An 18,904-nucleotide genomic window follows, 5' to 3' on the forward strand; every position below is an offset into this window, starting at 1 on the left:
ATATAGCTCAGTTACTATGTGCATATACTCAACTGCGCTTCGATACTTGATATCATATTGGTATCATACATTGGGAACCTAATACGATTATTCTTTCCTTGCGATACATATTTTAACATATAAACATATGTTTGTAATTTTATTTTACCGTATATGTTTGTCATTTTGCATCCGACAAAGATTCTTCTGGGATCGAAAGCTTAGGCCCCTTTCGACTCTCTAGTTTACCCAATTGGCTCTCTTTTTTTTAGATAAACAGTTTTCAGCAGCTTCTTTCTGCCATTAATATCAAGAAAGTTTGATAATTATTCATGTATTGAAGAACTACCATGTGACTTTAATTCATTCCCCCAACCCAGTGGAATTTTGCATTGTTTTGTATTCTCTTCAGGAGCAACATAAATATGAATGTATTTGTAAATATGAATATATGTATCTTGTAATAATGCAAGCACAAAGTGCCAGCTGAAAGTTTTTTGTATACTGACCCTAAAAGGGAATGTTTTGAGCACTGTTTGACATGTAGGAAACTAATGAAGATGTTACATATGTCACTAAATGAATATGAGAGCACAAAGCAGCAGCTGATTTGCCCCTTAAAAAAAGTTTGGAAATCTGAGTTTGGCCATTAATTTCTCCCAACTCCCAATTTTACACAATGCATATTTGATATCTTTCAAACTTAAATGAATGATACTTTGAAATGATACCATGCTTGTTATGATCATGCCATCACGAAAAGACCAGGATTCAAAAGTGTTGGATGAGGTCTGAATTGAAAAGCTGCAAAACAAGCAGAAATAGTCATGAAGGGTCAATAAAGAACATGATTCTTTTGTCTGTGTCAATAGAGATAAAAATCCATTGAAATCAAGCCCCTGCTTCGTAAGGTATCTTTTTAAGAGAATTAAATTATCTATTCATTGGTATCAATCACATATTAATATTCACTAAAACAGAGGAGGGATTTTCGATCAAAGTCAGTTTTCCAAAAAAAATTGAGGAGTTTATACATGTATAATATAGTAATTAAAAGAATCGTTTTCAAGTCTGTACATTATTATAAGTAAAAGATAAAGAGGCTTTTAATAAGAGGAAATTATAATTTATAAACAAATTTTCAGCATTACTTCTATGTGTGCTATCTCATTCTCGATCTGTAAATGAAAATCATAAGTCAGAAAAAATTGGAACCAGTGGGTTAATTCGCTACCCTAACCCTAACCTATTCTGGTTCATGGCTAAATCACGATGAACTGGAATTCAAATACCCCTGATCCTCTACTTTCTGACTCATCCTAATGCCGTCCGCCATGGACAATAGATATTAAATAAAGAGGCCTTAATAGGAGGAAATCATAATTTGTAAAGAAATTTTCGGCATCACTCCTATGTGTTTAAGATTGCATACTCGATCTATAATGGAAATCATGAGTCAGAAAAAAAAGCATAAAAAATTTTTTTTTTTAAAAGGGCACTTTTATATATTGTTGCTTCCAAGTTACTCAAATTCAACCAAACCCCAAGTTCAAAGAAGAAGTGCAGATTTATTGTGAAGCACATAGTTTGAGAATAAGAAAAACTTTACAAATATTGATTTAGCAAGTACTTCTCCATTGAATACATTTAATTTTATTACCTATGCAGACTGATTTATAGCTAGGCCTAGGTATATGTTCCTGATCTGGCAATGAAGGACCCATGAAATTTCAACTGCAGACAATATTATTTTTGGCGGTGTCAATATCAAGTCTTAGCAGAAGGTTAAGTTTTTGAAATGACAGGATAACTTAGAAAGTATGTGGACCTAAACTTGGACATACGATTAATTAAGCTAATTATTTTTTTATTTAGATAATTGTTTTTCTTAAGTAGTTGATTGTGCGACAGTACTATGTTGAAAATTTGGACAATTGTGTGATGTAATCACAATATCAATGTAATGGATTTGATCTATTCTTGGAAATAAAATATCAACAATTATTTTTAGATCATTTTGCAAGTCTTCACTTTTTTGTATGAAGATGAGTCAAATGTTTCTGAGCTTACTTGAAAGAAGTTGATTTCTTGAGATTTACTTGAATTCCCAAGTTGAGGTTACTCTCTGTTTGTAAATGAAAGTAACATAGCAGCCATCAATATACCATTAAAATTTACTGGGAGAAAAATAGATGTGTACATCAGAAAAGGGTGTGGTCCACTTCTAAGCCAAGTGAATATGAAAGGACATAGGCACGTTTGATATCATGTCAGATGCAATTTCTGGAGTATTGATAAAATAACTTTGACTTTCTCCTTATATGTTTTAGGGAGAGAGATAGAGTGAGCGATAGATAAATTGGGAGAGAGATGAAAAGAGAAAGCGATGGATTAAGGGGGAGAGATGAGTGTGTTTATATGTGTGTGTGAGAGAAAGAGCGATAGAGGGGGAGAAAGGAGCGATGTGTATGAAAAAGGGGGAGAGGAGCAGTGTGGGTTTGTGTGTGTGTGTGAGAGAGAGAGAGGAGGCGAGAGATAGATTGAGGGAAGAGAGCAGTGTGTGTGAAAGAGAGAGAGCAGTGTGTGTGTGTGAGAGAGGGGGGGGGAGAGGAAGGGGCGAGAGAGATAGGTTGAGGGCGGGATCTGTGTGAGTGTGAGAGGGAGCTGTGTGTGTGTGATAGAGAGAAAGCAATAGATTAAGGGGAGGGGAACAGTGTGTGTGGAAAGAGAGAGGGAGGAGCGGCCGTGTGGGTGTATATATGTGAGAGATGAGGGGAGGGAATCAGTGTGAGTGAGTGAAAGAGAGATTGGGAGAGAGAGGAGCAGTGTGTAGAGAGCGATAGATTGACGGGGGCGAGAGATATAAATAGAGCGGGGGAGAGGAGCAGTGGTAGGGTGTGCGTGGGTGTGTGTGTGTGTGAGATAGAGACAGAGAGGGAGTATACACAGAGAAAGATTGTGGTGAGTGGGTGTTTGTATGTGTTAGAGAAAGAGGGTGAAATTGAGATACAGCAACGACACAGGCTTACAAATTAGTGATAATATTAAAATAATACTGCAATTTATCATTAAAACAAAGATAATGTCAATGATTGATCAAGCAAAATAAAAAGTTTTCTAATTTTGAAATAAGTTTGTTTTAATTAATGCAGGGGATCTCTTATCACTGCATCCCCCGCTGTCTCTTTCTCTCTCAGTGTCCCTCCCTCTCCCCTCCCTCTCCCCATCCCCCCTCTCTCCCTCCCTCCCTCTCTCCAGACTCTCACTCTCTCACACACACCCTCTCATCATGCACACACGCCATCACAAACGCTGCCTCATCACTCGTGGTCACTATCATTTCTCTTGCTTTAAAAAAAGTTTATTTTTCTACAACATTATGTATCTTTACAAATGAAAGTTATACAAATTTCAGTCCATTAAGACTTAAATTAATTCTTGTGGTAATCTGGTTGAGTGGTTTCAAAGGAAGCCAATATAATATTTGGCATCAGTATATTGTTAAACTTTATATACGCATGACGTTTTGACATTAAGCGCAATAGAGTTCGCCACCATCCTTTGTTCAAATGTTAATAGAAATCAGACGAGCAATACGAAAGTTATGGCTATTTGAAATTGAGATCACTAAGACTATTAATTTCAAAATGGCTAACTAGGTATAAGGAATATGACAAGTGATTTAGGGACAGCTTTCAATTATGGTTTTCTCCAGTAAGTGCCTATTCTCCTGCGGTAGTAATGAAATTAAGATACTGATAATGAATTGTTTTATATCCTCATGAAAGAAAAACATATCATGTGAAGTAAAATTTAGTTTTGGAAAATTTTAGCCATTTTATGTATTTGAGTAGTATCACTCTGACATCATCAATGCGGCCAAATTTTAAATTTCCGTTACAACAACTTAGGCCTAGCTATCATATGGATTTATTTTATTCCCTGATTTTGTTGTCAATTGTTATTTTGCTGGGTATGCTTGTTATCATTATCATCATAATCACCGCGACTACGGCCACCACCACTACCATCATTATCATCACCACCACCATCATCATCATCATGTGCACCATTTAATCATCATCACCATCACCACCACAATCATCATCACCACCACCACCACCACCATTATCATCATCATCGTCGTCACCGTCACCATCATCATCAATCATTGTCATCGCCATCATCATACTACTCTACAGTAAATTGAATCTGGCGCCATCTCTAGCTCGTATCGTACCGTACCGGCGAAATTGGGAAAATTGAGCCGATAGCCTAATATTGCGACAGTGAGATGTAACTTTTCATATCCGGAACAGGTTTGACGAAGTGACATTATTATTCACTTTTAATAAGCTTTTGATCGCCAATACTGAGTTACACAGTGGGGCATAGGAAAGACAGAGGAAAGATCTTCTTTGAAGGTGAGAAACTGCACTTCTGAATGTTCTGGAAATTGTCAAGGCGTCAACTTTGGTCTTTGCTTTCTGCTTTCTTCACTTCAGTCCCTCTCGTAAGGATCTGCGCTGGGCCAACTCCCTTAAATATGGCAATGGCACTTTTTCGTCAATTGCGCGCTTTGCGGCCGGTTGTCTAAACAATCAGTTGATATCTAGAAAATCTGATATCATAAACACAACAGAAAAAGAAGCCTTATAACGGTAATCACAGATTATTTACAAAAAAGATTAAAAATCATGTCATGGTTTTGGAACCACTCGTCAATGACATTTGAGTGGGTGATTTCAAAATTCAAGTAGGTCTAAGTAGATCTACAGGGGTTCAGTGTTGGTGTTGAGTGTGAAAAGGCTGCTAATTCGAGCTCCAACACTTATCTGTAGGTATGTGACAAAAAAAATGAAAATCCTCAAATCTCAATGAATTTGGTATCATTTGAAAGCCCTTAAAAAGACCTTTCAAATGATACCAAGAACTCAGTCAAATTTTCATCAAGAAATTATAAAGTTATTCCAGTTTAAGTCGCGCATATTTATCCAAATTTGTGGTCATTGTCTTAATGTAAAGTCAATGGAGTGCATAACCGATTTTTGTGACCATTTTGAACCCAAGTCTTCAACGGGCTCTAACTTCTTTGTTTTTGAGCCCTTTGAAGTAATTTAGGTATCAATGCAATGGAAAGGTGAAAGAAAACTCAATTGATGTGTAATCATTTCACTTGGTAATTTTTCTTCTTATTATGTGTAAAATAATTTCTTTTAATTCTAATTAATTATGCAAATTACAATTACTCGCCTCTTTTTTTTGCCAAATGAAGGTGATAATGAGAGATAATTTGTATATAATTTAGTTGGCATCAAAACAGCATCATGTAGATAATTTCCTAAATGAATTTGTTTAAAGTATTGTTTTTGTAATTTCTAATGTATTTCTTTGTTTTTCTGATATAAATTACAATTAGCTCTTTTTCAACTTTAGTATTGTGTACATGTAGGTATGGGGTCTTTTTTTTACAAATGAAAAATATTCCTTTTGTACATGTACTTTGTATGGTATAAAAATACAAGTGTGCTTTTCTGATGTATTTGATTGTTTCACCAATTCTTTATGTATTTTATTGTTTCAACAATTTGTTTATAGATGGATAATGTAGCTTTCATTTTGGAGACCGTGGGCATTCGATTACAATTTTTTTTAGGAAGGATGAGCAGCAGAGTCTGAGGGTGTAAAGATGTAGCATTGCATGTAATTCAAGTATCAAGAAGGAAACATAAAAATTAAGCTTTAATATATGCATTTCTTAGATATGTATGATTACAACAAAGGCCATGTTCGAGCACTCCTTTTTTAATGAAAAATAAGTTCATATTCTAGCGTGAAATCACTGCACATAAATAAAGCTCTGAACAGCAACAAAAACAGGCATCAAAGCTCCAACACTCAAAACAAGAGAACAAAAGTGACACAAAAACTTATACAAATCCCATCCCCATTTCAACTTATGAACACAACCCCCCCCCCCCTGCACCCTTCTTGAAAAAAAAAAATAATTATAATGAAATAGAAAAAAAATGAATAACATAGAAAAAAAATAGACAATAGAGCCATGTGGAAGTGAAATATTTCCTCTGAGAGTGAAAAATTAAACAACAAATTTTTTGCATTTTAATCATGGGCGGAAATTGGCCCCAAAGGTAGGGGGATGCTGGCATCGGCGGCGAAAGCCAACAATTTTAGGGGGGACCACCAAATTATTTTGATAATAAAAAAAATACACCAAAGGTTATCAACCAAAAATTATAGGGGACGCAGAAAACTAAATTTGACAAGGAAAAAAAAAACGATAAGAAAAGAAAAAAAAAAGGTTATCAAAAAAAAAATTGAGGTGGGGGGATTGTCCCCCACCTCAAATTAAGGGCGGGGGGGGGTACACTTCCCCCAGCTTTCGCCGCCTATGGATGCTGGCAACTCTGACAAGTTAAAAAAAAAAAGTTTATCCCCAAACTGTTGTAAGGTCATTTTAACCCCAAAAAGTTTGACCAAAAAAGAAAAAAAGAAAGAAAAAAAATGTATTATTGTTACATGTCCCCCTATTATTTTGGGTAGGGGGACGTGTCCCCCTGGGATTTCCACCCATGAATTTAATTTTAGAAAAGTCAACATTGATATTCCACTGTCAAAAGCAAATCCAGTTTCCAAATGAAACGATAATCAACCACCTAGACTCTTGACTTGAGTCACATAACCTTGGGATGATAAAATCTTTCTGTGACAAATGTTTTGTATTAAAATCAATATCAGAATAATTATATACGGTATAATGACAGAGATTTCCCAAAAAAGGCACAACATAATCATCAAGTAAGCAATTTACGATCTAGTTCAATCCAGCATGAACACTCACTATCGACCGCTCCCATCACCCTGCCAACCGCAGGCGCATCGGGCAGCTCGACTGCCGAGAGACTGGCTGTGACAAGGGTAGCATCGCCCTGCCAACCGCAGGCGCATCGGGCAGCTCGACTGCCGAGAGACCGGCTGTGACAAGGGTAGCTGGCATCTCTTATATCTGGACTGCGCAACGTCAGAATCGCATAAGTTTGGATTTTTTGATAATTCAAATATATTTCCAGTCAAATTGTATACCTAATCGGATTCTTGTTTTACTTACCATAAAAAAATTTCGAACATTTACGCGTCCAAAAATTTGATGAACTTTCAAGCTCCGATATCCACACTTTACAGGCGAGTATCCACATTGAAACTTATATGTACAGAAAGAGCACATCTTCAGCTGTCTGTTAAAAGGCACGAGATTGCACCTACTATGCGCATGCGCATTAAACCCCATTTTCAATGAGCCGCCCAGACAGAGGCGATGCCACTCGCAGCAAAACCCGCGCGAAAACCGTGCCACCAAAACCAGCGCTCGCGATGGCCCCGTATTCGCACATAGCTATTATCTGGGTTCAGAGGAGCGATACCGATCGCGTTATCGATAGCATATGATGTCACACCTCTGCCCTGCACTGCTGATCATCTCAACTTCACGCGAGAAGTGAAATAGGACCCAAGAGAGAAATTGCAATAAAATCTTATCGTACAAAATGCAAAGATTAAAATCACTGCAATAATCAGAAAGCGTAAATATCATTTTTCATTAAAATATGTAATTTTCTAATGATTTGCGTTCATCTAAACTGTAAAAGATAATTTTACAGGGATGTTTCATCGTGTTCACCGCCTGTACATGAGCTACAAATAAATACATCAACACCAACACCGAATTTGAAATCACAATTTTCCCAATCCCTGGGGGTTGGTGTTGGTGAATGGGGAAATTACATGTAGATCGTCAACACCAGCTGTAATGCTCGGTTCAGCAGATGAAGTTCAACGCTAACTACCGCAAATACTTCATATTTTCTGTCAATCCCAACACATGCGTGATTTCAAGTACGGTGTTGTGGCTGGTGTTGATGTTTTCACAACACCAGATTTCAACACCGTACTTGAAATCACCCAGTGGCAATGCGATGAAATTTAACCTGAAAGCACAATTTTATTGTCATGTTGTGAAATTGTGTTAGAAACTAAGTAAGATGAATCAAGGTTAAAGTAGGGAACCAGTTGTCATTACCATGAAATTAGTCTTCTTGTGTGTTTCGGTGAGTGTGCGCTCACATGGTGTATAAAGTCAATCATGTCAAATGGAGTAGAACACTACCATACTAGGAGTGTTCACGATGAGTAACTCATTCACATGAACGCCTTGCCCTAAGGCCAAACCTAAAGGAATCCCCAAGGGACATCAGCAAAGCTTCCATAAGTCCCCTCCACTAAAATTTGAAAAAAAATATGGAGAAGACTTATAAATCAAGAATTATCTAACATATATCTATTAAAGAGATATAGGAAGGAAAAGTTGGATACATACCGAAATATTGCTTTTTTCCGTCAAAATCTCCAGTGTGTAATTTCCAGTGGATCGGATTATTTAGTCAGAAGAAAAGTAATACCCAATACTCTTGGATATCGGTTGATAACCGTTATGAAACCCATGGCTTTCAACAATTCCTGCTAGCTCAGTGAGTAAGGTGACAGACTGGAGATGCTGTGTGCTGCAGCAAGAGGTTCGATCCAAGAATTCAACCGGAAGTAAGAAGAAGAAAAAGAGAATGAAAGAAGGGGGTTTGGAGGAGTATTTTTTTAATTAGCGGAGGGGACATAAAGTCTTTCTGGGACATCATCTCACACTTCTCAACAATTATTTTTTTTATTTATTAACCACTTGTGGGATGGAACACCCTATCAGCACATGCTGTTTTTTGTAAGGGTCCATAAAGGGTCCATTATGTGACATTATGTGACATTGAAATGAAAGGGCATCACAATACACTTGAAAGTAGACAAACAAAACGTACAACAATACAGCCATTGGCTGTGATACCAAGTTTTATGTTGAAACGTCAGGTTTATTATTATTTGGAGCTCCTATTTCGTCAAATATGTATTTATGTTAACTTGTTTTGTTTGTTTTCTCTCCACTTATTAACAGGGATCTCATTTTGTTGACATAGCCATGTCACTGAAGCCAAGGATCGTGAATTTTGAGGAAACTTGGGGTAGGCTCCTAGAGACAGTCCAGACGGTCATCCAGTTGGGAGACATCAAAAGGGCCACTTGGAGCGACAGATTTCCGTATCCTTTCTTTTTATCACTTCATTTAGATAACAGTAGAGGAAATAACTTTACAAAATGTATACATACACAAAATATGATAGAGATATACATTTGTACATGTTTAGGCCCGGCTTGTGACTCATAGGGGGCATTGCAAGAAAATATTTGCACAAATATTCTGTTGCAATTTTACTATTGATAGATCAACGTTAGTTATAGTGAATCATATTAAACTTCTTGTTTCAAGGAGCAGACTAGCAATCAATCACTAAGTTGCAATTAAGTGCAAGACATATGATTGATTTAGGGACCAAAATAGACTTGCAATTGATCACATGTTTCTTGCAACGCCCCAATTGAGTATCAAAGTGTGCCGTCATCAATTTTCACTTTTTGCATGTCAGCTTTTTGATACCATATTTTGGTAGAGTATGATGAAATCCCTGAAATGAAAAAAAAAAAAAAATTTTCTGGCATCATCACTACGGTACGTAATTACTGTAAATGCATGGTAGTAGTATGGGAAATGTATATCTTTCTCATAACAAAGCAAATTTCTTGCACCCATTTACATAATTCTCATAATGAAGTTTTGTCATTGAAGTGTCTATATGTACTTGAACATGATATGTTACATGTAAAAAAGTTATTTCTTTGTTTTATAGTATAGTCTAGTTATTCAGACATTTGATCAGATTCCTTTACTTGTATCACTTCAGAGATGTGTATGCTTTATGTGTAGCTTTCCCTGAGCCGCACAGTGAAAGGCTGTACAATGAGACTAAATTATTTCTTGAAGAGCATGTGGATAACCTCAGAAAGGTAAGAAACTGTTATCAATAAAAAGGGGAAGTTTACCCCTATTTTGGTTTTGATAAAGGCAAAAAAATATTGGTGAATGTTTGATGGAAATCCGTCAAGAATAACTTGAATTTTCAAAACCTTTCGAGTAAAATTCACATTATTGACCCTTTACCAAAACTTTATACTGGTTTTGGTTTGTCGAGGCAGATCAAAAATTCCAGTTCATTGATTTCTCACTTGCTTCCTTTGTTGTAGTAGGGCAGCATGTATTATTTGTAACTTTTCCTTGATCAACTTTTGTTCTTCAAATTGGCAACATTGATTTACTTTCATGCTATATCTTGCTCTTTTGCTTTGTATGTGGGTGTTTCAATAATTTCATTTTCTGCCAAGGGGTAGAAAAGGCTGTGTTTAGTCCCATTATCTAATTTCTTGTATGGTTTAGATCCTCTCGTAAGAAGACATTTGTTGCCAACTTTTTCTGGTAAATTGGAGACCCCTTTGCATTTATAAATTCTATGCATATTTTAACCATTCAAAATGACCTGAATTTGAGGAAAGGCAAAAAGAAAGCTTTTGGGGATGTCCTATATAATTCATGTTCATGGAATTGCCTGTTTCCTTTTATGGTTGAATAAAAGATGATAATTGTTATCTTTTGTACAGCAAGTGGCTGGTGCTGGGGAATCCTTGCTATCTCAATATCATCGATTTTGGCAACAGTATAGCAAAGGAGCTGCATATATGGATCAACTCTACTCGTAAGTCTATGGTCACAATTCTGACCCTCCACTTCAAAACCACCTTAAGGTGGCATGCAAGGTTTTCTGTAGTCGGCCAAAAAGAAAAATCGGATTGACATCCAAAAATAATAATTTTGAATTTGGAAAATATGGATAATTATCTTATCTGAGAGAGTAACTGTTTCATCTCCCTTTTACTTGAAAATTTGAAGTTTTAAACCAGAAACAAAATACAAGGGCTTTTTTTTAATACCATTTTTTTCCAAACTGCCAAAATTTAAATCCAGGTTGCACAGTATGTACATGTATTTGCCATGCTTGAGTGCGCCCTTACATGTGACTTTACACTTTATGTTCTTGTTCTTTGAAATTCTCACAGAATTTTCTCTTTATTGAATCAAGTGCTGATCACACCATACTCTTTTTCATCATTACCATTCTCATCCCCTCTCATCTTTAATATAATTTCTATTTCAGATATCTGAACCAGCACATACGCAAGCAGAAGATGAGTGAAGCCGACAGGAATTTTGGAGCTTTCACAGATACCATAGAAGAGCAACTGATGGATATAGGCGAAGTATGTGGGATCCCCAAGTCTTGCTTGTTAGACTATATTTAGGATAGAAAACGATGATAATCCATGCATTAGCAATGTTGCCCTGGGGCATATGGTATTGACCAGTGGGAGGAGGGCAGTGATGTCCAAAATTTTCTGTCACTACCATGAAGGCAATAACTAAAGAAGGATCGGTCGATGGGGGGGGGTGTGAAATGCATCTGGCCCTGGTCCACAAATCTTGTTCGTTAAATCTTTAGGATAAAATCTGATAATCATGCACAAGGGCAGATCCAGTATTGACCAGTGTTAGTGGGGGGGGGGGGGTGATGTCCAAAATATTCTGCCATCACCTTAAAGGAAAATGAAACCTTTTGAACAAGATAGCTTGTGTGTAAACAGATAATTTCTTTGATCTTATTCTTTGATTTTTCTCTTTCCACACAAACCCACTTGTTCCAAGGGTTTCATTCTCCTTTAAAGGCAAGAAGGAAAAAGGGATTGTTCAGGGGTGGGGGGGGAGAGGCACCTGCCCCTGATCCCTCCCACAAGGAGCTAGAAAGCATAGAGACAATAAAATAAATGGGGTAAATGTATAGTAATTTTGCACCAGATGCCCATTACCTGTGAATTTTAATTATTTGGAATTTATGAATGTACATGTAAACATTCCATCGAGACGTACTTTTAAAGTCTATAATGTGGTAAATATGTATTGTAAACTTGAAGTAGATATTAGGGTGTGAAGAAGTCCGAGGCCATCATGGCCATGGATGCTTTACAGGTTCAAATTCAACTTTATTTTCCATGATTGAAATAATTATATACAAATCATTGACATTAAAAGATATTTCACATGTGGAGGGGTCACAGGAAGTACAATTGCATGTATAAATTGCCCCCATGAAAATGTGCCATATAGAAAAGAGGCCTTGGCCAAATGATATTTTAAAATTTAAGGATTGAAATGTGCACTACGAACTATGCGAGCTATACCTCAAAGTAGAATATTAATTGGTCATCGTTTCTCTTTCTTTTGATTGAGTTGTTTTCATTTTCTCTCTATTTTTTTAGTTGGCCCTGGATATATGGAAAAGGTTGATGATTAGACCACTTGATAAGATTCTCCAAGAACTTCTCCTTCGAGAATTGTTTAAGTGAGTTTGTGTGTGTATCTGTGTTATCTAATAATCAGCTCGACCAAGCAAGTTGTGTAATGATGATGATGATGATGATGATGATGATGATGATGATGATGATGATGATGATGATGATGATGATGATGATGGTGATGATGGTGATGATGATGATGGTGATAATGATAATGACGGTAATGACGATGATGATGACGACGATGATGATAATGATGATGATTATGATAGTGATGATAATTATGATTATGACGATAATGATGATGATTATAATAATAATGATGAAAATGATGATTATGATAATAACAACGATAATAATCAAAATGATGATGATAATAATAACAACGATAATAGTAAAAATGATGATAATAACCATAATAGAAAAATGATGATGATGATGACGATACTCCACTATTATATGATGCTTAAATTGGATAGACATCTCGAAACACTAAAGATTTTTGTCCATTAGTATAGCGCAGGTACTATATGTCTATAGCGTTGTACGTCGTGTATGTACGGGACAATCGGCAGACCGAGCTTGCACTGCATGAGCATATTTTGCATCAAAATTCATGAAATTCAAATGAAAAGTAGGTGTTGTATAAATAAAATGAATGTTCTTTTCATTCGTGCAATGGACCAAATACTTCATTTGGTGAAAGATGAAATGAATGATCCATTTATCACAGCTATGCCTCATTGAATGGATCATTTAATCGTTCACCTCATGAAGTATTCTGCATTGCACTTATAAACATTCATTATTTGTATTATATTTCATTTCTTGTTTCAAAATTTCAGAGATCGAGCAGGAGAAGACACTCAACATATTGTCCTTCATAGTGTGATCAATTCACTGGTTGAAGTTGAACAGTACAAGAAGAAACAACAGCTCAAGGTATAGTAAAATATAGATTATAGTTAATTTTTGTATGTGCCATACTTTAGATCTGTGAGGACTCTAGATGTGAGAAAATAGCTACACTTAATCAACAACATTTATTATCTTTTTAAAGTTTTAAATGATATTTGAATATATGAGTACATCTATCGTATAGATTAAATGGTATTATTAGATCGAGTGGTATTAAACAAGTGTATAGTATAATAGGAAATAAGAAAAAATGATAAAAATGTGCTAAACCTTAATGTATATTTTGTATTCTTTAATTGACTTTCTTCAAACCCTTGATTATTTTTTTACTTCAAAATTTTCTGCTTTTTTAAAACATGTTTGTAGTCAGAACAGATTTCTCCTCTCATTTATTTGCTTTGTGATATGAGCCCATGCTTTTGTTCTACTACACATGATCTGCGTAACATCGCCTTTCTCCGTATCTATTTCCAATTATTGAGTATAAGATGTTGTTTGAAGGTTTGCATGGTGGCATGTACAATCGCTGATGTGGTTTACGGTACACCATGTGTACCGTAAACCACATATTGAGTATAAGTTCATTTCTTACCTTGTTTCTTGCTGATTATTCTCATTTTCATCTTTCATTCTTCCAACTTTTATGTTTGACAGCTTTACCAAGACTTATTTGAGATTAAATGCTTAGAACAAACTGGAGCATTCTATAGGAAAGAGGCTGCAAGGTTACTACAAGATCATGACTGTTCACAGTATATGGCCAAGGTAGATAGTATACAAATAAACCAAGCTTTGAATAAGTATAGTGGTAATTATTTGTCCGAGGTTAGACTGGCATTACTATAGTAATAGTATAGTGTAGAAAAGTAGTAATTTTGCCAGTACAGCCGAGAATGAATAATTCCCTCTGTACTTTTGAAATTCAGGCCTGATATATTTGTTTTATATCGTACATTTAACAAGTTAGAAAAATAGAACTTGATAATCTAGTAGTTCATCCCTTTTTAATCCAGCATACAGTTATGTGTTGCGCTGACTGTCTTACTTTTCCTGAAGCCACGTGCTCAGTGGTACGCGGATTTCTGCCTGCGCAGTCCCTCTACGGGACTTGCCCGGGACACCCACCTCGCTGACCAGTGCGCCCAAGAGATTGCATGATCTATGTTGATCGTGTCAATGATGGAATAGTGCACTACATGTATTCCATCATTGACGTGACAGAATAGTAAATTAACTTCAGTGGGTGTTTAATTTTCAAAATCATCGCAAAATAGTGAGAATATGTTTGGTCACATGATGCTGTTTAGACCAATCAGCATACAGGATTTAATTTATGTAGGATATAAATGTGCCTTTATTCACACTAGAGTAAGGTTTTGATGAGTTGGCCTGAAGCCCCCACCCCCCTCCCCTCCCCGAAAAATTGTGTGTTAGTCTCTTGCACATGCAAATATTGCATCACTGTTACCTTCAAGAAAGAACGTCATTTTCTGAATGCAAAATGAAGCGCTGATTATGTCTTCTTTAATGAATCATGTTAGGAACTCCACTCAATAGAGATATATTTTAAAAGGTAGAAAAATTGAAAGAACTAATTAGAATGAAGAAACAATAAAAGTACAAGCTACATCTTGACAAATAATTGCTGGGAAATAATGACTACAGTGCCTGAATTAAAGGACTGGCTTGTTTAGTTTTTGCATTTTCCATGGGCATTGCAATTGCTGCTTTCCACCTCGAAAATTTTTGATTTTTTTTATATCTTCAAAAAGCAGAAACTACATAAAATTTGAATTATAGCCCTTTAATTTATTATTATTATTTTTTTGGGGGGGGGCGGCTGGGCTGCTTATTACATATGGGAGATGATTGCAGAAGCTATTTACTGTGCAGGCAATTGGAAATCCAGAAAATGTCAGTTAATATGTTAATCCAGAGGGGGGGGTGCAGTTTATGAGACTTTAGACAGGTATTATGCTAACTCTCCTTTTCTAGAAACGTTGACCAATACCTTTGATTTTGTTGTAATTGTTGTTGCAGGTGTTACAAAGGCTCCAAGAAGAACAACTAAGAAGTCGAAAGTTCCTTCACCCCAGTTCCTACGACCGGGTACTAGAGGAGTGTCAGAAGAGAATGGTGGCAGATCATATGTCATTACTTCAGTCTGAATGTAGAATGATGGTTCGCCATGAGAAGAGACAAGGTGAGTTGTGAAGGTTCACCAGTCTTCAAAAAAAGAGAATAAGTAACATTTCATTACTCCAATCTGAATGTAGAACGATGGTTTAACAGTCTTCAAAAATTACATGTCTTTGAAACTTGAATAAGATATCTACCAGGCATTAATCTTAAGTGTATTTCGTCAGCACCAACAACTTGCCATGGTAACCATCATGTCCATTGTCCAATCTCAAATTTAGTAAGCATTGACAATTGTTCGTAAACTCATGTTGATTATAAAATGCCCCTTATGGTCACATGTATTTTTTCCTTTTATTTCTTAAACTTCTAAGCATTTTTTTTCTGCTTTTACCCTAAAACTAGTTCCCCCTTTATCATTTCTTGCATTTCTTTTCTTGAAAAGCTACAACAAGATGTCCTTAGATGATGTTTGAATCACTTTCGCGATTAAGATGTTCTTATACTTACCGTATATATCTTTGATTTGATTTGATTTATTTCATTCTTCATAAAAACACATACACTGTATAAAATTCAATACATATAAGTAAAAAATGATGAACATATAAATACATGGTTATAGAAAAATAACATAAAGGAACAACAAAGAAAGCAATTTATGTCGAATGAGGGGTCAACAAAAAAAGAGCAATTTGCATTGTTGAGCGTTGACCCCCAAATAAATACATCATAGTAAGAACATGAAGAAGGGGGGGGGGAATGAAAAAGTAAGAGTCGTGGTAAAGATACATATACTATTAAGTTACTGAGTACAAGTTTAGTAAAAATATAATCGAAAGGAACGTTGAAAGCTATTAACAGAAAGTTGATTCTTAAGATGGTTATGAATAGTACTCCAAAGATGAGGACTTTTATAAAATACAGTATTCTTTGAAAAATTTGTTCTGACTTTAGGAAGATGGTATTCTACAGCATTGCATGTATTATACCTATGTACATTACAATTAAAGGGGAATGAAACCTTTGGAACAAATAGGCTTGTGTAGAAACAGAAAAATCAAAGAATAAGAATAAAGAAAGTTTGAGAAACATCGGACAAATAATGAGAAAGTTATGAGCATTTGAATATTGCAATCACTAATGCTATGGAGATCCTCCCATTGGCAATGCGACAAGGATGTGTGATGTCACTGATGAACAACTTTCCCTTTGGTGGACTACAGAGCTACCAAGTCTCACGCGTTGTGCGTGAGACTCACGCATTCAGGGTCCGTCTCACGATCTCACGCATGGAAGCCATTTTTCTCACACATTGGGACCCAACAGAAAAAAAGAGAAAAAGTAGCATTATTCGCTAGATTATGCGACTGGATGACCGCCTTCGCGTCTAGCCCGGCACGCGAGACGAATCGAGAGTGCAGTCAGCGCACAGCTAGTAGGTGATACGATGAATCGCGTGCGTGCATCGCATGGTTTTGTTTATGGATCGATATCATAATGAAGCCCATATCTGATGCGCACGCGCCTTTTCGCAACGTACGAGTGTAATTACTGGCCGTGCGCGCGCAGAGACGCCGAATCATGAAAATCTCACGCATAACATTTTTTTGAACTTGGCATCTCTGGGACTATAAAATACCCTCAAAATGTCTCTTTTTGCTTTTTCTTACGATGATACAAACTCTTTATCCATTATGTATTCTTAAAAAATATGTATTACATGCCCTCATGAAGAAAGAACACATGATCTATGGATAGATGTGATAAAAGAGGCAATTCAAGTGAAATATATACTAAAGTAATGGGGAGAGTTGTTCATCAGTGACATCACACATCTTTGTCGCATTGCCAATTTGCTATCTCCATAGCAATAGTGATCGCAATATTCAAATGCTCATAACTTTCTCATTATTTGTCCGATTTTTCTCAAACTTTTGTTGATCTGTTTCTTTGATTTTTCTGTTTTCACACAAGCTATCTTGTTCCAATGGTTTCATTCTCCTTTAAGGAGAAATTTAGATGCTATCAGAGTAGGTAAAATGCAGGGATTCGATTTTAAGGCGCGCGAGAGCGATCGCGCGCTACATGCGCGCCTTAATCCATTTTTGGTAGCGCGATTAATAGCGCGCCTCGCGATCGTTGACCTGCGCGGAATTGCCTAAAGTCGCCCTCGAAATCACCCAAAATCATGCTTATTGCCGAGTGAATAACAACTCAATATGCTCGAGCTCCGCTTACCAATTAAAAATAATCCAAAAACCAACACTCAAAGTCATGAATAATCCTTAAAAATAGTGCAAGTAGCGCAGTTTCAAATGCCGACATTGCGTTATTTTTTGTGTACCACGTATTTCCATACACATGGTACCAACTACGGAAAAAAAATTAATGCAACGGTCGGGAAACAGTTGCATGTATACGGGTCCATTATGACTACCACCATGTGCAATTTCGAATGCACATGTTTCCCCTACAGATATCACGATTCTGTGATTAAATAATTCGAATTACACAGGAAATAAATCCCTGAGACTTGTAACCTAGCATTGGTGAGTTGTCATTCGGCTTTGCTTTTCAAAACGGCTTAGTCCTATTAACTTCCAAAATAAGTTACCTTATTTATTAATTATGACTAAAAAATCATTTATTTTCTTTTCTAGGGGATGAGGTATTATATCAGACAATAAATCATCAAACAAAGCTCCATCTATTTTACAAGGCTAGCAGCAGGCTCACGCATTGGCGCTTTTACTAGCTAGCCAGTTAGAGCTCTGACTCTGCCAGAGCTCTGGGGGACAATTCACTCAGTAAAGGCCTCAATGATGGTTATTTTCTGTTTCAGACAGAGTTTACATTTCATGAATATTATTCAAAACTGCCAATAAAGTTTGATGATTTCTTCATTGTCATGTATATTTAAGTTCTTAGTGAATACATTCTCACCGAATTTAGACTCCCCAATAGAGAAATGAAATTTTCATGGAGATCTGCGTTTTCAAAGAACTTCAGGAAAAGTTAGGGGATGTGGGCCTTTATTACATGTACATGGCTGAGTACAAGGTATTGTACTGGAATAGATGGAGTAGAAATTAGATATTGAATTCATGTATATCCAAGTCCAACTCATAGTCACACACACACACACGCACTCACCCACACACACCCACATCCACCCACACACACCCACATCCAAGATTCTAAGCATGAAAAATAACTTTAAAAATCATACAATATTGAACAAAAATTAATAATTCATTAACAAGTGAACAGGTATATCCAAGTCACACACACACACGCACTCACTCACCCACACACACCCACATCCATGATTCTAAGCATGAAAAATAACTTTAAAAATCATACAATATTAATAAGTGAATAGGTATATCCAAGTCCAACTCACAGTCACACACGCACTCACCCACACACACCCACATCCAAGATTCTAAGCATGAAAAATAACTTTAAAAATCATACAATATTGAACAAAAAGTAATAATTCATTAAT

General features: G+C 36.3%; 1 protein-coding gene across 1 annotated transcript in view; it reads left to right on the forward strand.

Annotated features, from left to right (window-relative positions):
- The first annotated feature begins 4,266 nt into the window (after positions 1-4,266).
- LOC121426204 (cullin-2-like) overlaps positions 4,267-18,904 on the forward strand; it is a 32,664-nt gene continuing 18,026 nt past the window's right edge. The window contains exons 1-9 of the mRNA XM_041622418.1: positions 4,267-4,403; positions 8,996-9,138; positions 9,840-9,942; positions 10,591-10,685; positions 11,145-11,247; positions 12,301-12,383; positions 13,182-13,278; positions 13,909-14,019; positions 15,295-15,457. Of these exons, the coding sequence (XP_041478352.1) occupies positions 9,020-9,138; positions 9,840-9,942; positions 10,591-10,685; positions 11,145-11,247; positions 12,301-12,383; positions 13,182-13,278; positions 13,909-14,019; positions 15,295-15,457 (874 nt within the window). The 5' untranslated portion in view covers positions 4,267-4,403; positions 8,996-9,019. The remainder of the gene's footprint in view (positions 4,404-8,995; positions 9,139-9,839; positions 9,943-10,590; positions 10,686-11,144; positions 11,248-12,300; positions 12,384-13,181; positions 13,279-13,908; positions 14,020-15,294; positions 15,458-18,904) is intronic.

The sequence above is a fragment of the Lytechinus variegatus genome, chromosome 13 (assembly GCF_018143015.1).
Source record: "Lytechinus variegatus isolate NC3 chromosome 13, Lvar_3.0, whole genome shotgun sequence".
NCBI lineage: Eukaryota > Metazoa > Echinodermata > Echinoidea > Temnopleuroida > Toxopneustidae > Lytechinus > Lytechinus variegatus.